Below are 19624 nucleotides of genomic sequence, written 5' to 3' on the forward strand. Positions count from 1 at the left end.
TCCTGACATAATCTAATGTTTTGCTTTCGTTGTAAAGCCTTTTTGAAATCGGACAGTGTGGTTAGATTAAGGAGAGTCTTGTCTTTAAATAGCTGTAAAATAGTCATATGTTTGAAAAATTGAAGTAATAGTATTTCAAACGATTCAAAAATCGCGCCACTGAATTCAGGTGGCTGTTACGTAGGTGGGACGAATTCGTCCCGCCTTGCCCATAGAGGTTAATACATTCTATACAACCATTATGATGCTATTATATAAACAGTTTTATGGTAATATGGCTATATTGTCTCTTCTGAGTATCACAAAATTGTACCAAGCGGATCAGTTCGTAGCTGGATTCTTCACCAATCTTCCATACCTTCTCCAGAACACAAAATGTCGCTTGGCTCTCCAATTCTATGAGTTGGAAGAATTTCCTGTGTCTCTCTATGGGCCATGTGGCCAGAGACTCTCCTGGAATTTTAGAGTTTTTACGACCCTTTACACACAGGGTGGATTGGGGGGGAAGGTAGGGGGTGGTGGTGCAAAAGGGAGGGGTCAACTGTCCTCCCTGTACCAAAAGAGGCCAACGTCATGACAGTGGTTAGAACGCATACTTCAGAGTACTATTTGGAAATGGTATTAGATAGGTGTTTAGGCGGTTGCCGTTATTCTCGTTCTAGATTTACGTCATTTCTAGCTGCAGACTAGTAATTATACGTCTAAGATTTGCTCTTAAACTGTACGGTCTCCGACGGCCTATAGAATTGTAGCTATTCCAATGTGGAGACTCTTTCCAGGCGTTCTCTGACTTCTTAACTTTTTAAGTTAAGCGTCTCACCTCGACAACATCCGGTGAAATTGCAGAGCACGAAATTCAAATGACAAAACTCGTAATATTAAACATTCATGAAAATACAAGTGTCATACATCATTTAAAAGCTTAACTTCTTGTTAATCCAGCCACTCTGTCAGATTTCAAAAAGGCTTTACGGCGAAAGCACACCATGCGATTATCTGTGGACAGCGTCCTGCACACAAAAGCTTTACATACATTTCCAACCAAGCAGAGGCGTCACGAAAGTCAGAAATAGCGATAAAATAAATCACTTACCTTGAAGATCTTCATCTGGTTGCAATCACAATGGTTCCAGCTACATAACAAATGGTCCTATTGTTCGATAAAGTTCTTCTTTATAACCCAAAAAAGTCTGTTTCGTTGGCGCGCTTGACTCAGTAATCCACCGGTTTCCCTCGTTCAAAATGCATACAAATGAATCCCATAAGTTACCAATAAACTTCTCCCAAACATATCAAACAACGTACCTAATCAATCCTCAGGTACCCTAATAAGTTTGTAAATAAACAATAAAATTTAAGACGGAGAATACCGGAGACCATTACCGGAGATAAATAATGAAGTACGCGCCCTCACCGGAACGTGCAACAAACACTACAGCCAAAATGGGAGCCACTGACTAAAACTACAAATTCTAGCTAATGTTTTCAAAAAACAAGCCTGAAACTCTTTCTAAAGACAGTTGTCATCTAGTGGAAGACCTAGGAACTGCAATCTGGGAGGTATTCCTTTTATATTCCCATTGACAGCCACAGTAATCAAGGGTGAGCTGAAAAAAAAGAACATTCTGGATGAATTGTCCTCGGGTTTTCGCCTGCCATATCGGTTCTTTTATACTCAGAGACATTATTTTAACAGTTAAAACTTCTTATGGGCAGGTGGGACGGTAGCGTCCCACCTGGCCAACATCCGGTGAAATTGCAGAGCGCAAAACTCAAAAATACCAAATTCAAATATTTAACATTCTAGAAAATATATATGTTATACATCAAAATAAAGCTTAACTTCTTGTTAATCCAGCCGCTGTGTCAGATTTCAAAAAGGCTTTACGGTGAACGCTAACCATGTGATTATCTGAGGACAGCGCCCCACATACAAACACATGAAAATCATATTTCCACCAGGCACCAGAAAAGTCAGAAATAGCGATATAATTAACCTCTTGGCGTTCCCCTAGGATAGGGGGCGCTAAAGCGATTTTTGAAAAAAATTAGTGCCCATTTTAAACGGACTCCTACTCAAACTCAGAAGCTAGGATATGCATATAATTAATACTTGTGGATAGAAAACACCCTAAAGTTTCTAAAACTGTTTGAATGGTGTCTGTGAGTATAACAGAACTCATATGGCAGTCAAAACCCCGAGACAGATGGAAACAGGAAGTGGAATTCTGAATTGCGAACTCAACTTAATCACGTTGCCTATTAATCACACCGTGAGCTATGGTTCATTGAGCACTTCCTATTGCTTCCACTAGATGTCCCCAGTCTTCACAAATTGGTTTGAGCCTTCTACTGTTAAAACTGAATGAATGAGACGCTGTGGAACGTAGTCACACGGATAGGGCCATCACCATTACGACGCCGGCGCCCCTGGTTACCCTCCCCTTTCGAAACGTTTTGAAACACAATGCAATCGTCCCCCTCGAATCTTATTGGCTCTCTTGTTGAAAAACGCCCTGAAGATTTATGTTATACAACGTTTGACATGTTTGAACGAACCTAAATGGGAAAAAAATGCATTTTCTCGAAATGGCTGTCCCGTGGCCGACGGAAGTTTTGGAGCAGCCTTCAGACGCGCTAACAAGAACAAGCTCTTGGAACATAAAGGAGTCATTTTTTCGAACGAAAATACATTTGTTGTGGACCTGGGATTTCTGGAAGTGCTTTCTGATGAAGACAACCAAAGGTAAGGGATTATTGACAATAGTATACAAGACTAGATGTGATATGCGATTGTTCCAAGATGGCTAGCCTATTGCTATTGCTAGCCTATTGTTCTGAGTATCGCATTCCCTTTTATCGCAAAGTGTGATTACCCAGTAAAGTTATTTTTAAATCTGGCATTACAGGTGCTTTCAAGAGATATTCATCTATAAATCTTAGAATGACAATATTACATTTTAAAAATGTTTTCGAATAGTAATTTAGTAAATTGTAGCTCTGTTTCATCGGATGCATTTGAGGGAAAATAGTTAGTCAACGTTACGCACCGATGTAAAATGCTGTTTTTATATATAAATATGAACTTTATCGAACAAAAGAATGCATGTATTGTGTAACATGATGTCCTAGGTGTGTCATCTGATGAAGATTGTCAAAGGTTAGTGCTGCATTTAGCTGTTTTTTGGTTATTTGTGATGCATGTGGTTGGTGGGAAAATGGCTATGTGGCTACTTTTACGATATACTCCTCTAACATAATCTAATGTTTTGCTTTTGCTGTAAAGCCTTTTTGAAATCTGACAACGTGGTTCGATTCAGGAGAGGTGTATCTATAAAACGATATAATTTGAGAAAAAAAAATTATTATTTTTTTAAATTAAATTTGTTATGCTAATGGCGCACAGGGGTTAATGCCTTACCTTTGAAGATCTTCTTCTGTTGGCACTCCAAGTCCCAGAAACATCACAAATGGTCCTTTTGTTTGATAATGTCCTTCTTTATGTCCCAAAAATGTCAATTTATTTGGCGCATTTGATTCAGAAATACACCGGTTTCAACTCGCCCAACATGCCTACAAAGTATCTAATAAGTTACCTGTAAACTTGGTCCAAACATTTCAAACAACGTTCCTAATCCAACCTCAGGTACCCTAAAATGTAAATAATCCATAAAAGTTAAGACGGAATAAATTGTTTCTAATACCAGATAAAAACAACGTGAAGCGTGCTCCAGTTCACGTGCAACAAAACAGTAGAGTCCACCTGGAGTGACACTTACAATGAATAGGACTACTTCTTCATTTCTCAAAAGAAAAACATCAACAATTTCTAAAGACTGTTGACATCTAGTAGAAGCCATAGGAACTGCAACCAGGTTCCTAATAATAAGAGTATCCCATAGAAAACCATTGGAATACTACCAATGACCTCAATTTTTGTTTCCCCTGGATGGTTTGTCCTTGGGGTTTCGCCTGCCATATCAGTTCTGTTATACTCATAGACATTATTTTTACAGTTTTAGAAACTTTAGAGTGTTTTCTATCCAAATCTACCAATTATATGCATATCCTAGCTTCTGGGCCTGAGTAACAGGCAGTTTACTTTGGGCACGCTTTCATCTGGAGTTGAAAATACTGCCCCCTACCCAAAAGAGGTTAACTTTAGAGTGTTTTCTATCCAATACTACCAATTATATGCATATCCTAGCTTCTGGGCCTGAGTAACAGGCAGTTTACTTTGGGCACCTCATTCATCCAAACTTATGAATACTGCCCCCTAGCCCGAATAAGTTAACCATTCGAGATGTCTGGCTTACTGTGTGTCTCTTTGGCATGAAATGTAAATTTCGTCACCAGTGAGTTTTATGCACTCCAGAGAAAATGTCACGACTTGTAGCGAAGTCGATGCCCCTCCTTACTCGGGTGTTGCTCGGCGGTCGACGTCACCGGTCTTCTAGCCATCATTGATCAGTTTTTCATTTTCTATTGGTCTTGTCTTGTTTTCCTACACACCTGTTTCCAATCCCATTAATTACATGTTGTGTATTTAACCCTCTGTTTCCCCTCATGTCCTTGTCAGTGATTGTTTTTGTGATGTTATGTTACGTGTGTATTTGTCTCGGTGTGCGATGGGTATATGTTACCCATGTTATTTTATACTTTGGTTTTGGAGTTAGTTTTTTAATTAAATACTCCAGATTAACCAATTTGGTTTCTCCTGCGCCTGACTTCCCTGCCACCTACATACACGAATATGACAGAAAAGGGCGGTTCCATGACATCAATGTAATGTCTATTCTCACATGGGCGTGGCCATTGATTTTGTTAACTTTATATGAAAAACCAATACTCTCATTTAAAAGGTTAACATCACATTACATCTTTTCACAAATAGTTTCAAGTTTAATCACATACATTTCACAATATTTAGATGTAAACCTGATAGCTGGGAAATATTGTTTAATTCTCCCATTTTGGAATTAGGAGTTTGGCCAAGGGAGGTTATTTGTTCTCTCTCCCTCAACACTGCATGGCAGTTTCTACCAGGTATTTATGACCTGTCATAAAGTCATAAAACTGTGGAGAGAGAGGAAGAGAGAGGGGGCTATGATCCTCCCCCCAGGGCTCATCATGACAGTGTCTTAGGTATTACTTTGAAAGAGAGTGGCGTGACTACATATTTACATAGTAATAAGCTGGTTCTTACTTGTACTTACCTTTGGGACAAAAATGTTTTACTATATAATTACATTTAGTGACTATGTTCCTTGGTGTTATATTTTACATTGAAATAGTGGCGTGGCTATGTATTCACATATTTTTTAGCTGGTGTTTAGTTGTACCTAGCTTCTTACTTATTTATTTGAACTTAGAGTGCATTCGGAAACTATTCAGACCCCTTGACTTTTTCCACATTTTGTTACGTTACAGCCTTATTCTAAAATTGATGAGGATTTCATTTCATTTAGTCAATCTACACACAATACCCCGTAATGACAAATCGAAAACAACGTTTTAAGAATCTTTTGCAAATCTATGAAAAAAACTCGGAAATACCTTATTTTCACAAGTATTCAGACCCTTTGTATGAGACTCAAAATTGAGCTCAGGTGTATCTTGTTTCCATTGATCATCTTTGAGATGTTTCTACAACTTCATTGGAATCCACCTGTGGCAAATTCAATTGATTGGAAATTATTTGGAATGGCACACATGGTCTATATAAGGTCCCACAGTTGACAATGCATGTCAGAGCAAAAACCAAGTCATGAGGTCGAAGGAATTGTCTGCAGAGCTCCGAAACAGGATTGTGTCGAGGCACAGATCTGGGGAAGGGTACCAAAAAAAGTCTGCAGCATTGAAGGTCCCCAAGAACACTGCGGCCTCCATCATTCTTAAATGGAAGAAGTTTGGAACCAACAATACTTTTCCTAGATCTGGCCCCCCTGCCAAACTGAGCAATCGTGGGAGAAGTGCCTTGGTCAGGGAGGTGACCAAGACGCCGATGATCACTCTGACAGAGCTCCAAGGTTCCTCTGTGGAGATGGGAGAACATTCCAGAAGGACTCCACCAATCAGGCCTTTATGGTAGTGTCCAGATGGAAGCCACTCCTCAGTGAAAGGCCCAAGGCAGCCCACTTGGAGTTTACCAAAAGGCACCTACAGGACCCTCAGACCATGAGAAACAAGATTCTCTGGTCTGATGAAACCAATATTAAACTCTGGCCTGAATGCCAAGCGTAACGTGTGAAGAAAACCTGGCACCATCCCTACGGGGAAGCATGGTGGTGGCATCATCACGCTGTGGGAATGTTTTTCAGTGGCAGGAACTGGGAGACTAGTCAGGATCGAGGGAAAGATGAACGGAGCAAAGTACAGAGAGATCCTTGATGAAAACCTGCTCCAGAGCACTCAGGACCTCAGACTGGGGCGAAGGTTCACCTTTCAACAGGACAACAACCCTAAGAACACAGCCAAGACAACGCATCAGTGGCTTCGAGACAAGTCTATGAATGTCCTTGAGTGGCCCAGCCAGAGCCCGGACTTGAACCCGATCTAACATCTCTGGTGAGACCGGAAAATACTGTGCAGCGATGCTCCCCATCCAACCTGACAGAACTTGAGAGGATCTGCAGAGAAGAATGGGAGAAACTCCCCAAATACAAGTGTGCCAAGCATATAGCATCATACCCAAGAAGACGTGAGGCTGTATTTGCTTGCAAAGGTGCTTCAACAAAGTACTGAGTAAAGGGTCTGAATACTTATGTAAATGTGATATTTCCGTTTATTTATTTGTTTACACATTTGCAAACATTCTAAAAACCTGTTTTTGCTTTGTCATTATGGGCTATTTGTATGTAGATTGATGAGAGAAAAAAACTATTTAATACATTTTAGAATAAGACTGTAATGTAACAAAATGTGGTCAAGGGGTCTGAATACTTTCCAAATGCTCTGTACCTACTGTATATAATTACCTTTCGATTTTAGACATTAAGTATGTAGTACTTACTTGTTTGGTTCCTAGTAAGTATGTTTAAGACTCAGTTGTTACTACCTATTTAGTTTGTTACTATGTACTTACATTAAAGGTCTGTAAAATGAAAGGTTACCCAATATTCTCCTCCAGCCACTTCCAGCTGCCTACTGTTCTCACATTTTTATAGCCCCATGAAAATGCTTATCTTGCATTATATGATAAGTAATAAAGATAAACATCAGGAACATGGGCAGTTTATGGTAAATTCTTGTGTCCTTCCACAAGAAGCCTGAAAATATACAGTTTATCTCTTTAAATCAATGCTGAGGGAATTGAAGTGAAAAAAACTGACATGAGAAAAGAAAGTCTATGTAGTATGTTTATCTTTATTACCTCTGCTCTACCGCATAGTGATAAAGGTAAAACTGTCCATCTCTTAATGTCAATCATTCCTGATGGTTTTTCAAATATCTTATTGATTAGTGACCTGATATTTATCCAAAAGTATTTCAAACCATTTGATTTCAATACGAAAGGAGCAGTACCAAGTTGGGCTGGAAAAGTGTGGTGGGTCAGAGGAATAGCCTCTCTTACTCCAACCCAGCTGACAACAGACGTTCCCACACCATTATAGAACATTCTCTTAAGTCTCATTTGGTCATTACCTAATGTTTTCATAGCAATGTTACAGTGATCTGCAAGGACTGTTTCCAAGAGACCATTCCCTTAATGTCAAACAGAACTTACCCGTGGTTACCATGTTCTCTGAATATTCAATATTCATGTTCTAGACATGTTTTGTTGTTACGTTTCAAGAATATTCCTGTTTCCAGTTTTCTAAGGGTTAGGAGAATATTCTGTCAACCTCATACCAAATATACACAGACCATTTCTTTGGAACCGTCAGGTGACATCCTGACGACTGATACACAAGAATGTTCTTGCAAAGTTTCCATGAAACGTTTTTGGAACATTAATATCTCTCTCCCTTGTACTGTTAGCTGGGAATTCACTTTATATCCAGAAAAAATGGGTCAGGGCTGGTCAGGGAGGTCACAGTGCCACTGGTCATGGTAATGCGGGGGGGGGGGGGTCATGAGGAGCTTATTAGCCTCTTCCTCATTGATTCCCCGGCGTTTCCGGTGGTACTGGGGATTCCCTGGCTGGCCAATCACAATCCTAAGATTTTGTGGAGACAGAGGGCTCTTAAGGGGTGGTCAAAGGAGTGCTCGGGCAGATGTATAGGGGTTTCCATCGGTGCGACTATGGTGGAGAGTCCAGACCAAGTCTCTACCGTGCGCATTCCCTCAGAATATGCCGATTTCGCTATCGCCTTCAGTAAAACGAAGGCGACTCAATTACCACCTCATCGACGAGGAGATTGTGCGATAAACCTCCAGGTTAACGCTGCACTTCCCAGGAGTCACGTGTATCCCCTGTCTCAGGAGGAGACAGTGGCTATGGAGACATACATCACTGAGTCCTTGAGGCAGGGATACATTCGGCCATCCAAATCATCTGTCTCCTCGAGCTTCTTTTTTGTGAAGAAGAAGAAGGGAGGTTTGCGTCCGTGCATTGACTATAGAGGTCTAAATTCCATCACGGTGGGTTTCAGTTACCCGCTACCTCTCATCGCTATGGCGGTGGAGTCATTTCACGGGGCACGCTTCTTCACAAAACTGGATCTCAGGAGAGCATACAATGTGGTGCGTATCTGAGATGGGGACGAATGGAAAACCGCATTTAGTACCAAATCTGGCCATTATGAGTACCTCGTCATGCCATATGGGTTGAAGAATACTCCAGCCGTCTTCCAATCCTTTGTAGATGAGATTCTCCGTGACCTGCTCAGTCAGGGTGTGGTGGTGTACATCGATGACATTCTGATCTACTCCCCCACACGCGCCGCGCATGTGTCTCTAGTGCGTGAAGTGCTTGGGCGACTGTTGGAGCATGACCTGTACGTCAAGGCCGAGAAATGTGTGTTCTCCAAACAAACCGTCTCTTTTTTGGGGTATCGCATTTCCACATCACGGGTGGTGATGGAATGTGACCGCATTTCGGCCGTGCGTAATTGGTCGACTCCGACCATGGTTAAGGGGGTGCAACGGTTCTTAGGGTTTGCCAATTACTACCGGAGGTTCATCCGGGGCTTTGGGCAGGTGGCGGCTCCCATTACCTCACTGATGAAGGGGGGGCCGGTGCGGCTGCGGTGATCGGCGGACAGAGCCTTTTGTCGACTGAAGACAATGTTTACCGATGCTCCAGTGCTGGCGCATCCGGACCCCTCTTTGCCATTCATAGTGGAGGTGGACGCGTCCGAGGCTGGGGTTGGAGCCGTGCTGTCACAGCGCTCGGGCGCGCCCCCGAAGCTTCGCCCCTGTGCTTTCTTTTCTAAGAAGCTGAGTTCGGCGGAGCGTAACTATGATTTGGGGGACAGGGAGTTGCTGGCTGTGGTAAGGGCCCTGAATGTTTTGAGACATTGGCTCGAGGGGGCGCAACACCCTTTTCTCATCTGGACTGACCACCGTAACCTGGAGTACATCCGGGCGGCGAGGAGACTGAACCCTTGTCAAGCCAGGTGGGCTATGTTTTTCAACGAGATTCCAGTTCACTATCTCGTACATACCAGGTTCCCGGAACACCAAGGTCGACGCACTGTCTCGTCTCTACGACACCGAGGAACGGTCCGTCGACCCCACTCCCATACTTCTGGCCTCCTGTCTGGTGGCACCGGTGGTCGGGGAGGTGGATGCGGACATCGAGTGGGCATTACAGTCAGAACCTACTCCACCTCAGTGTCCCGCGGGTCGGAAGTACGTCCCGCTCGGTGTCCGCGATCGGTTGATCAGGTGGTCGCACACGCTACCCTCCTCGGGTCATCCAGGGATTGAACGGATGGTGCGAGGTCTTAGAGGGAAGTACCGGTGGCCCACATTGGTGAAGGACGTGAGGCTCTATGTCTCCTCCTGTTCGGTGTGCGCCCAGTGTAAGGCTCCTAGACACCTGCCTAGAGGGAAACTACAGCCCCTCCCCGTTCCACAGCGACCATGGTCCCACCTGTTGGTGGATTTCCTCACCGATCTCCCGCCGTCTCAGGAGAACACCACGATCCTGGTCGTTGTGGATCGGTTCTCTAAGTCCTGCCATCTACTCCCTTTGCCCGGTCTTCCTACGGCCCTACAGACTGCGGAGGCCCTGTTTACTCACGTCTTCCGGCACTACGGGGTGCCTGAAGACATTGTCTCTGATCAGGGTCCCCAGTTTACGTCCCGGGTGTGGAGGGTGTTTATGGAGCGACTGGGGGTTTCGGTCAGTTTGACCTCAGGTTTTTACCCCGAGAGTAATGGGCAGGTGGAGAGAATTAAACCAGGATGTGGGCAGGTTTCTGTGGTCCTATTGCCAGGACCGGCCGGGAGAGTGGGCGAGGTTCGTGCCATGGGCCGAGATGGCGCAGAACTCTCTTCGCCACTCCTCTACTAACCTGTCGCCCTTCCAGTGTGTGTTGGGTTACCAGCCGGTCCTGGTGCCTTTGCTGTCTTCGTCAGAATGCACTCCCAGGACTTCTACTTCAATAACAAATGTTGGTTTGGTTCAAAATAATCCATTGTTATATCCAAACAGCGGAGTTTTGTTCGTGCGTTCAAGACACTATCCGAAAGGGTAAATAAGGGTGACGAGCATGGCGCAATTCGTGACAAAAAAATTATAAATATTCCATTACCGTACTTCGAAGCATGTCAACCGCTGTTTAAAATCAATTTTTATGCCATTTTTCTCATAAAAAAGCGATAATATTCCGACCGGGAATCTGCGTTTAGGTAAACAGACGAAAGAAAATAAAGCATTCGGTCGACTCGGGCACGCGCCTAAGCCCATAGTACTCTGATCGGCCACTTGCCAAAAGCGATAATGTGTTTCAGCCAGAGGCTGCCTCGATATCGTTCAGCTTTTTCCCGGGCTCTGAGAGCCTATGGGAGCCGTAGGAAGTGTCACGTTAGAGCAAAGATCCTCAGTCTTCAATAAAAAGAGCCAAGATGAAACACAACTTGTCAGACAGGCCACTTCCTGCATGGAGTCTTCTCAGATTTTGTCCTGCCATTTTAGTTCTGTTATACTCACAGACACCATTCAAACAGTTTTAGAAACTTTTGGGTGTTTTCTATCCAAAGCCAATAATTATATGCATATTGTAGTTACTGGGCAGGAGTAGTAACCAGATTAAATCGGGTACGTTTTTTATCCGGCCGTGTCAATACTGCCCCCTAGCCCTAACAGGTTAAACGTGTTTTCACGTACCTTGGTCTCCTGAGCCTGACTTCACCCCTCCTGCATTTATAGAGTTCCTGACAGGGTAAGTCTGGATTGTGCAACATTTGCCCATTATTCTTTGTAAAATCCTTCAATTTCTGTCAAATTGTTTATTAATCATTGCTAAACAACCATTTTCAGCTCTTGCCATAGATTTTCAAGTAGATTTAAGTCAAAACTGTAACTTGGCCACTCAGGAACATTCATTGTATTCTTGGTAAGCAACTCCAGAGTAGATTTGGCCTTGTATTTTAGGTTATTGTCATGCTTAAAGGTGAATTCATCTCCCAGTGTCTGGTGGAAAGCAGACTGAACAAAGTTTCCCTCTAGGATTTTGCCTGTGCTTAGCTCCATTCTGTTTCTTTTCATCCTGAAAAACTCCTCAACGATTACAATAACATGCCACCACTATGCTTGAAAATATGGAGAGTGGTACTCAGTAATGTGTTGTATTGGATTTGCCCCAAACATAGCACTTTGTATTCAGGACAAAAAGTGAATTGCTTTACTACATTTTCTGCAGTATTACTGTAGTGTCTTGTTGCAAACATGATGTATGTTTTGGAATATTTTTATTCTGCACGAGCTTCCTTCTTTTCCCTCTATCAATTAAGTATTGTGGAGTAACTACAATGCTGCTGATCCATCCTCAATTTTCTCTTATCACAGCCATTCAAATCTGTAACTGTTTAAAAGTCACCATTGGCCTCATGGTGAAATCCCTGAGCGGTTTCCTTCCTCTCCGGCAACTGATTTAGGAAAGACACCTTGATGCATTGGATGCATTGATACACCATCCAAAGTGTAATTAATAACTTCACCATGCTCAAAGTGATATTCAATGTCTGCTTTTTTATTTTTACCCATCTACCAATTGGTGCCCTTCTTTGCGAGGCCTTGGAAAACCTCCCTGGTCTTTGTGGTTGAATCTATGTTTTGAAATTCACTGCTCAACAGAGGGACCTTACAGATATATATATATATATATATTTTTTTTTTTACTTCCCATTTATTTATTTTTTAAAAACTGCCTATAAAAATCCCAATGTCAACATAACCCTTCAAAATACAGTTCAGCATTGTATTTCAAAACAGTTTACACAGGCAGCCCAATTCTGATATTTTTCCTAATTGGTCATTTTACCAACCACATCAGATCTTTTTCAGAGCTGATCTGATAGATAATTGTATGTGTGGGGTACAGAGATGAGGTAGTCATTCAGAAATTATGCTAAACACTAGTCCATCCAATGTGACTTATTAAGCATATTTTTTACTCCTGAACTTATTTTGTCTTGCCATAACAAAGGTGTTGAGTACTTATTGGCTCAAGACATTTCAGCACACATTTTTTATTCATTTGTTAAAATTTCGAAAAACATAATTCCACTTTGACATTATGGGGTATTGTGTGTGGGCCAGTGACAAAAGTTTCAATTTAATCAATTTTAAATGCAGGCTTTGTTGTAACACAACAAAATGTGGAACAAGTCAAGGGATGTGAATACTCTCTGAAGGCACTGTATATAATATACTTTTGTTAAAGATTTAACACAACATCATGCAGCCACCTTGGCTCTGTGAAACATTCTAAAGATCCTCTGTTTAATCTCTTTAGTCTGTAAACCATATATTATGGGGTTGAGACAAGTAGGGATCACGGGGAACAGCACACTACACATTTGGCCAAGTTCTGCATATTTTGGGAAGCGATGGAGGATGATAATGGTGACTCCAAATCCAATCACAATGAGGTAGACCAGTAAGTGTGTGCTGCAGGTTGTCAGGGCCTTGCTGTTTAAAGAGCTGTTTTTACTGCTCAGACACACAATGGCGATCTTGAGATAGGTGAGACTGATGCTGCCTATGGACGAGACAAACAGCACAACAGTAAAGGCGAAGCCGTATATGTTATTTATAAGCACACTCTCACAGGAGAGCTTGAATAAGGAGGCGTTGTCGCAGTACGGGTTAAATATGTTAGACCTGCAGCGTGACAGGCGGATGGTGAGGCCCAGCAGAATCCCCACTAAGACTATGGCCACCCCCCAGGCAGACACAGACAGCCTGATAACCATTTTGTTTGTCATGATGGTAGCATACCGCAAGGGGTTGCAGATGGCCACATACCTGTCAAAGGCCATGATCATGAGAACGGTGTGTGATGTTGTACCAAATAAATGAGCACAGAAAGCCTGAATGACACACTCTATGTAAGTGATATATCGCTCAGGCGCTGCGGTCAAAATGTCCCATAACAGACGAGGTATCATCGCTGTAGCCCCGACTATGTCATTAAGAGGCAGGTTGCAGAAGAGGATGTACATGGGCTGGTGCAGGCTCCTCTCCATGGAGATCAATACTATGAGTCCGATGTTGGCCACCATGATAAAGATGTAGATGATGAGGAGGAGGGTGAAGGCAGGGTACGTGGACTGTTGAGTGACCTTTAACCCCTCCAGAAGGAGAACGTATTCATTGTATGTACGGTTTTCCATTCCCCAGTGAGTGGGCAGCTCAGAACCTTGAGAGGAGAATTTAAAAAGATTAGTAGTAAAAACCTGGGAAATCAGTTTCAAAACACAAAGTAGGTGTGCTTAAAAAATAAATCTACTGATGTTTGTGGTAGCTGTAGCAGAGAAACAGGGTTTCTTAGAGGGGCCGTCTGCCCCGCCACGTCATTTGGTAAACAGCTGAGGGATGGGGCTGGAGAAATGTTTGTTTTCTATCCAACTCCTGCTTGCAGCTGTAACATTAGCTATCATCAGTCAGATGAGAGCTGGATAGCTAGCTAGCCAGCAAAGAAAGCTATATATTGTTTTGGAAGGTTCACATTTCACATACCATAGGTAGCTAGACAACATTAGCCTAACAAAACTGAATGGACATTGTGTGCACCAAAACACATTACATTTGTCATTAGAATCACCACATTCCACACTATATAACAAAATATGAATTGTCCTTGATGTGAAGAGTTGGAGTTCAGCACTAACATAGGCAATTAAGGCTTCTACAGCTTTTTTCAGTGTTCCACGTTGATTCCTATGTTCTCTTTCACCCCTCCAGACTGTGTGCACAAACAACATCACAGCCTTTTATTTACAACAAAACCAACAACAGGAAGATGAGTCTGTCAATCAAGATGTAAACATGGACATCATGACTCTAGTGACACATTTCCAGGAGAAGCTAATGAGGAAAGCAACATGTTAGAGCCTGTGGGATGTGGTCCATTTGGGCTTTGAGATTAAATAGAATGTGTGAGTTCCTTTCTCCATGCTACTGCAGTTTTGCTCATGTCATGTACTTCAGCTAAACTGCACCTCCATAAGCAATAGGAAGTGTCTTCCTTGATCATCGTGTAGCTGGTTTGAAAAGCCGTAATGAACTATGAATGGAAACTACTTTTTAGTCCACGTCAAGCCGTATTCTGTGTCTGGTGACTAACAATGTCGGAAATATATTTTACCTCCCTTTTCATATCTACCCAATGTAAATTGCTCTTCAAAATGTTAAAAGTAATCTTACTAATGAACTAGAAATCATCTTTGTTTACATTCAAATGCATTAAAGTGGCAATATGTAGTTCAAACAATAACAGAGGGCAACCCCTCCAGTTCATAAAAGGAAATCAGTCAATTGAAATTAAAATTCATTAGGCCATAATCTATGGATTTCACGACTCAGAATACAGATATGAATCTGTTGCTCACAGATATCATAAAAAAAAGGTAGGGACGTGGATCAGAAAACCAGTCAGTATTTGGATATTGGCGGGAACTGGAAAACGCTGTCGTATACGTCAATCCAGAGCATCCCACATATGTCTGGTGAGTATGCAGGCCATGGAAGAACTGGGACATTTTCAGCTTCCAGGAATTGTGTACAGATGCTTGCGACATGGGACCGTGCATTATCATGCTGAAACATGAGGTGATGGTAGCGGATGAATTGCACAACAACGGGCCTCAGGATCTCGTCACGGTATCTCTGTGCATTCAAATTGCCATCAATAAAATGCAATTGTGTTCGTTGTCCATAGCTCATGCCTGCCCATACCAAACCCCACCACCACCTTGGGAACTCTGTTCACAACATTGACATCGGAAAACCGCTCACTACACGACAACACACATGCTGTCTGCCATCGACCCGGTACAGTTGAAACCGGGATTAATCCATGAAGGGCACACTTCTCCAGCGTGCCAGAGGCCATTGAAGGTAAGCACTTGCCCACTGAATTTGGTTATGACCCCGAACTGCAGTCAGTCAGGTCAAGACTCTGGTGATGACGACAAGCATGCAGATGAGCTTTCCTGAGATGGTTTCTGGCAGTTTGTGGAGAAATTCTTTGGTTGTGCAAACCCTAACTTTCATCAGCTGGTCTTAGACGATCACGCAGGTGAAGAAGCCGGATGTGGAGGTTCTGGGCTGGCGTGGTTACACGTTGTCTGCGGTTGTGAGGTCAGTTGGATGTACTGCCAAATTCTCTAAAACAATGTTGGAGGCGGCTTATGGTAGAGAAATGAACATTAAATTATCTGGCAACTGCTCTGGTGGACATTCCTGCAGTCAGCATGCCAATTGCACGCTCTCTCAACTTGAGACGTCTGTGGCATTGTGTTGTGTGACAAAAATGTAGAGTGGCCTTTAATTGTCACCAGCACAAGGTGCACCTGTGTAACGATCATGCTGTTTAATCAGCTTCTTGATATGCCACACCTGTCAGGTGGATGGATTATCTTGGCAAATGAGAAATGCTCACTAACAGGGATGTAAACAAATTTGAGCACAAAATTTGAGAGAAACAAGCTTTTTGTGGGTATGGAACATTTCGGGGATCTTTTATTCAGCTCATGAAACATGGGACCAACACTTTACATGTTGCGCTCGTATTATATATATTTTTTTATGGATTGGTAGCAAGCTTTTTTCTTGTTTGTAATACGTTTTTGGAGGCTATTGTCCAAGTCATTGTTATTAAGAGTTTGTAACTCTAGCGTTGTAGTCTGATACTAGCTACATACATCTTTTAGGTAACGTAATTTTGCAAGCTATTCTTAAGCTAGCTAGCTAGTTAGCTAACGTTAGCTTGATTATGTACGGAGCCATAGCTAGCAAGCTAGCATAGTGATTAGAAAATGAATCATTCGTCTGCTAATAATACTTACAAAAGTAAGTCTGTACTGCCCTCACTGTGACTCATGTAGCATTAGTGATAACTGGGCACCAGTCCAATTATACCTTTCTATTCTAATGTTGCTGACAGTGGCTTGAACTACATTAGTTGCATAACAGCACAATTTGGACTGGTGCCCAGATATCATTGATGCTACATGACAAGATTGTGTCCCTCCTCACCTGGTTCCTCAATTAATACTTACAAAAGTATATACTGCCCTATCTGTGACTCATATATAGGCCCCTGTGTTTTGGTTTATCACGTCACATGACCTTGATTTTAAACTTTCATTTAAAGGTATTCTCAGCAAAGTGACGTTGCAGCATCACAGATATTGCGACGAGCGAGATGCAAGACTTCGCTCTCCCACAGAGTATCTGCCCATCTGCATGAGTTTTCTTCACACAGTTACGTGGTACATAAGGGACCAAAAAAGCAGAGAAGTTGAACCTCCCACTTCAAAGCTCTTAGTAGTTGTGGAAATTGACCAACTCAGCTGTTTACTTTTGGCATCTACGTCATATCTACCTTTAAAGACGGATCTTAGTGAAACATTCATTATTGGTTTCAGGTGTGTTAGGCCAAGGCCAAAGTGACAACCAACAGTATGTCTGACCCCCAGGGCCAGGACTGAGCAGCCCAGCAGCTAGGGATTGCCTAAATAGTTATCTCCCCTGACGTGGGCATGTTTTCAACACACACTACTTTTGTCGTTCTGTATTCCATATAAGGCATCCAGAACTTACGGTATGAAAGTTGCACATTACATGCCATTAATCTTGTAATGAATCAAATCAAGTGATATATAACTTGACATGTCTTCCATCCATTGTGGGAGGATAACCAACCTTCCAATTAATGGCAATGAATTTCTTAGCAACTATAAATGCTAGGTTACACAGATTCCTCTGATAACAGTCTCCAGTATCAACATTTCCAAGCAAACAAAACAGGGAGAAGGGAGAATCTGTAGACATGCTGAGATAGAAGAACATACTTTTCACAAGACCATATCATATGCAAATATGTCCTGTTTTGTGTTTTACACCTCCAGCAGAATAATTACATTTCTGAGTGCATGATATTCAGTTTCACTGGCATATAGTACATTCTATGGATGGTCTAAAACTGCAGTCATTTATGTCTGAGATTATATGAACATCACAGCATTCTAACATATCTTTATCCATTCATCAGTATCAATAACGTCTCCCAGGTCTTCCTCACATTTTTCTTTTACATGTTTTGTGTCATCGGGAAAAGCCTCTATCAACCTTTGATACAGTTTGGAAATCAACTTTAGAGGTTTGTCAGACTGCCTTAAATAGTATCAATCTTTGAAACGTCTTGCTTGTCCAGTGTTTGTTGCACAGAGAAAATAGTGTTGTATCTGCAAAAATTCACCTCAGCTCCATCACAGACTGGTCTTCCCTGGCTGCCTGACCCTGATGAGACCACTATCACCATAAGATCCTGCTCAGATGTGGCATGACAAAGAATGACATTGGTGTACATTTATACATGATATTATCCATGATTAGAATCAATGGTTCAACAATTGAAATTACCATTATTTCCAGATCCCAGACTGTAGCCTACCCATCAACTCAATATGGAACTTTGTATCCATTCACTGATTGTTATAATATACAGCAAAATGTTCCTGAGCCCTGTAGACTGGTCTTCCCTGGCTGTCTGACCCTGCAGGGGAACCTGTCCTGCTAAGACATGATGAGCATAGTGTTATGCAATGACTGTGCACCATGACAGTGAAGCCTGTAGAGCTGTGTATATCGTGTAAGTGTGAAAAGTAGGGAATTAGCTAGGGAAATTGACAGATCAATAATGTTAGATTGCTATACTGACTAATAAAAACTCACATTGTGCTGAAAAAAACGTCAGAATATTGGTCTTCAATGGTTTGGCTGCTGGTTTCATTGTTTGATTCAGGTCTAGTGAGATTGAGTCAAAAATAAAAGCTAATTTTAGTTGGCTAGCTCTGCTAACTAATGGTACAATGGTACATCAAATGTACTTCTGTTGAAACGGGACAAAACATTTCCATACACACAACAGCTGTTAGATACTGCTACCTGACATAGATAGAGGCTAGCTAGAGCTGAACTGGCTGTGGGAGCTACTAGCTAGCTAACTAGCTGCTAGTAGTTCATTCACTTCAGCCGAAGGGGGTGAAACATTAGCTAACGTAAAATTTCAGTTACACTACTAGCTCAGCACTGGAAATATTTTTGTTCTTCTTTCTGTCAAACAGCAGTTACCTTGCCAGCTAGATCAGTCAACTAAAGAGTAGCCAGTCTCTGCTCTCCTTGCTTTTACAACTTGGACTAAAAGCACAACACAGACAGCAGCTCTGTTCATCTCTCCTGTGCTGGTCCTATACACCACCCTTTCAGAAGCTTTGCCTTCACACAGCCTGTCTACATGCTCTGTGGTCTCTGTGCAGTCCTAAATCCAGCCGGCTCAAACCAGAAAACAGCCTACCCGACCGCTCTGAGGTGTCCGCATGGTCCGAAAGCACACCGGAGCTGTGTTTTTTGTATCACAGTGCAATGATAAAACTGGGAATTACAAAAATGCAATTTTAGAATGTGGGAGGAAGGGGGGGTCAACTTTCACCCATGCGCAGTGAAAGTTGCGCCCCTGTATTATAATGACGGCACACCAAACATCTTAGAGGAATGGGTCAAAATGGCCTAATTGTCATGGTGTGCAGATGGTGAAAATGAGGATTCGTTACAAGTGAATGCTCTGTTCTGTGTCAGGTTCTCCAAATTGCTTTATTTGATCAACTTGCACAGATTAACTGCACTGAACCCTGTTTGTGTTAATATTAGTACAATTATAATACTAGCACACCTAACATTTTAGGTGAATGTATCAAAATGGCCCAATTCTCATTGTATACAGCAGGCACTTCATCAAGAAACTTTTGGAAATAACTTGTTCAAAATCAAATAAAATTAAATGTTATTTGTCCCATGCGCTTAATAAAACAGGTGTAGACCGTACAGTGAAATGCTTACTTACAAGCCCTTAACCAACAATGCCGTTTTAAGAAGAAGAAAAAAGTGTTAAAGTATTTACTAAAAGTAAAAATAAACTGAGCATGCACCCCTGAGGGGCCCGTG

The 19624-nt window shown here is 42.2% G+C and overlaps 2 protein-coding genes and 1 long non-coding RNA gene across 5 annotated transcripts in view; 1 reads left to right on the top strand and 2 right to left on the bottom strand.

Annotated features, from left to right (window-relative positions):
• The window catches only part of LOC145860071 (uncharacterized), a 30001-nt gene extending 11630 nt beyond the window's left edge, over positions 1 to 18371 (top strand). The window contains exon 3 of the long non-coding RNA XR_014380164.1: positions 14360 to 18371. This is a non-coding gene — a long non-coding RNA (uncharacterized LOC145860071). The remainder of the gene's footprint in view (positions 1 to 14359) is intronic.
• Positions 1 to 19624, bottom strand: part of LOC106567905 (olfactory receptor 8G17) — a 54998-nt gene that overhangs the window by 35230 nt on the left and 144 nt on the right. The window lies entirely within an intron of this gene.
• Positions 12575 to 13812, bottom strand: LOC106567904 (olfactory receptor 8U1). The gene has a single exon (XM_014137785.3). The coding sequence runs from the start codon at positions 13786 to 13788 to the stop codon at positions 12850 to 12852; it is 939 nt and encodes a 312-aa protein (XP_013993260.1). The 5' UTR covers positions 13789 to 13812; the 3' UTR covers positions 12575 to 12849.

The sequence above is a fragment of the Salmo salar genome, chromosome 13 (genome assembly GCF_965601325.2).
Source record: "Salmo salar chromosome 13, fSalSal1, whole genome shotgun sequence".
Lineage (NCBI taxonomy): Eukaryota > Metazoa > Chordata > Actinopteri > Salmoniformes > Salmonidae > Salmo > Salmo salar.

Excerpts from the sequence above, each read along its gene's own strand:
- LOC106567904 (XM_014137785.3), bottom strand. The coding sequence starts at position 13,788 with ATGGAAAACCGTACATACAATGAATACGTTCTCCTTCTGGAGGGGTTA.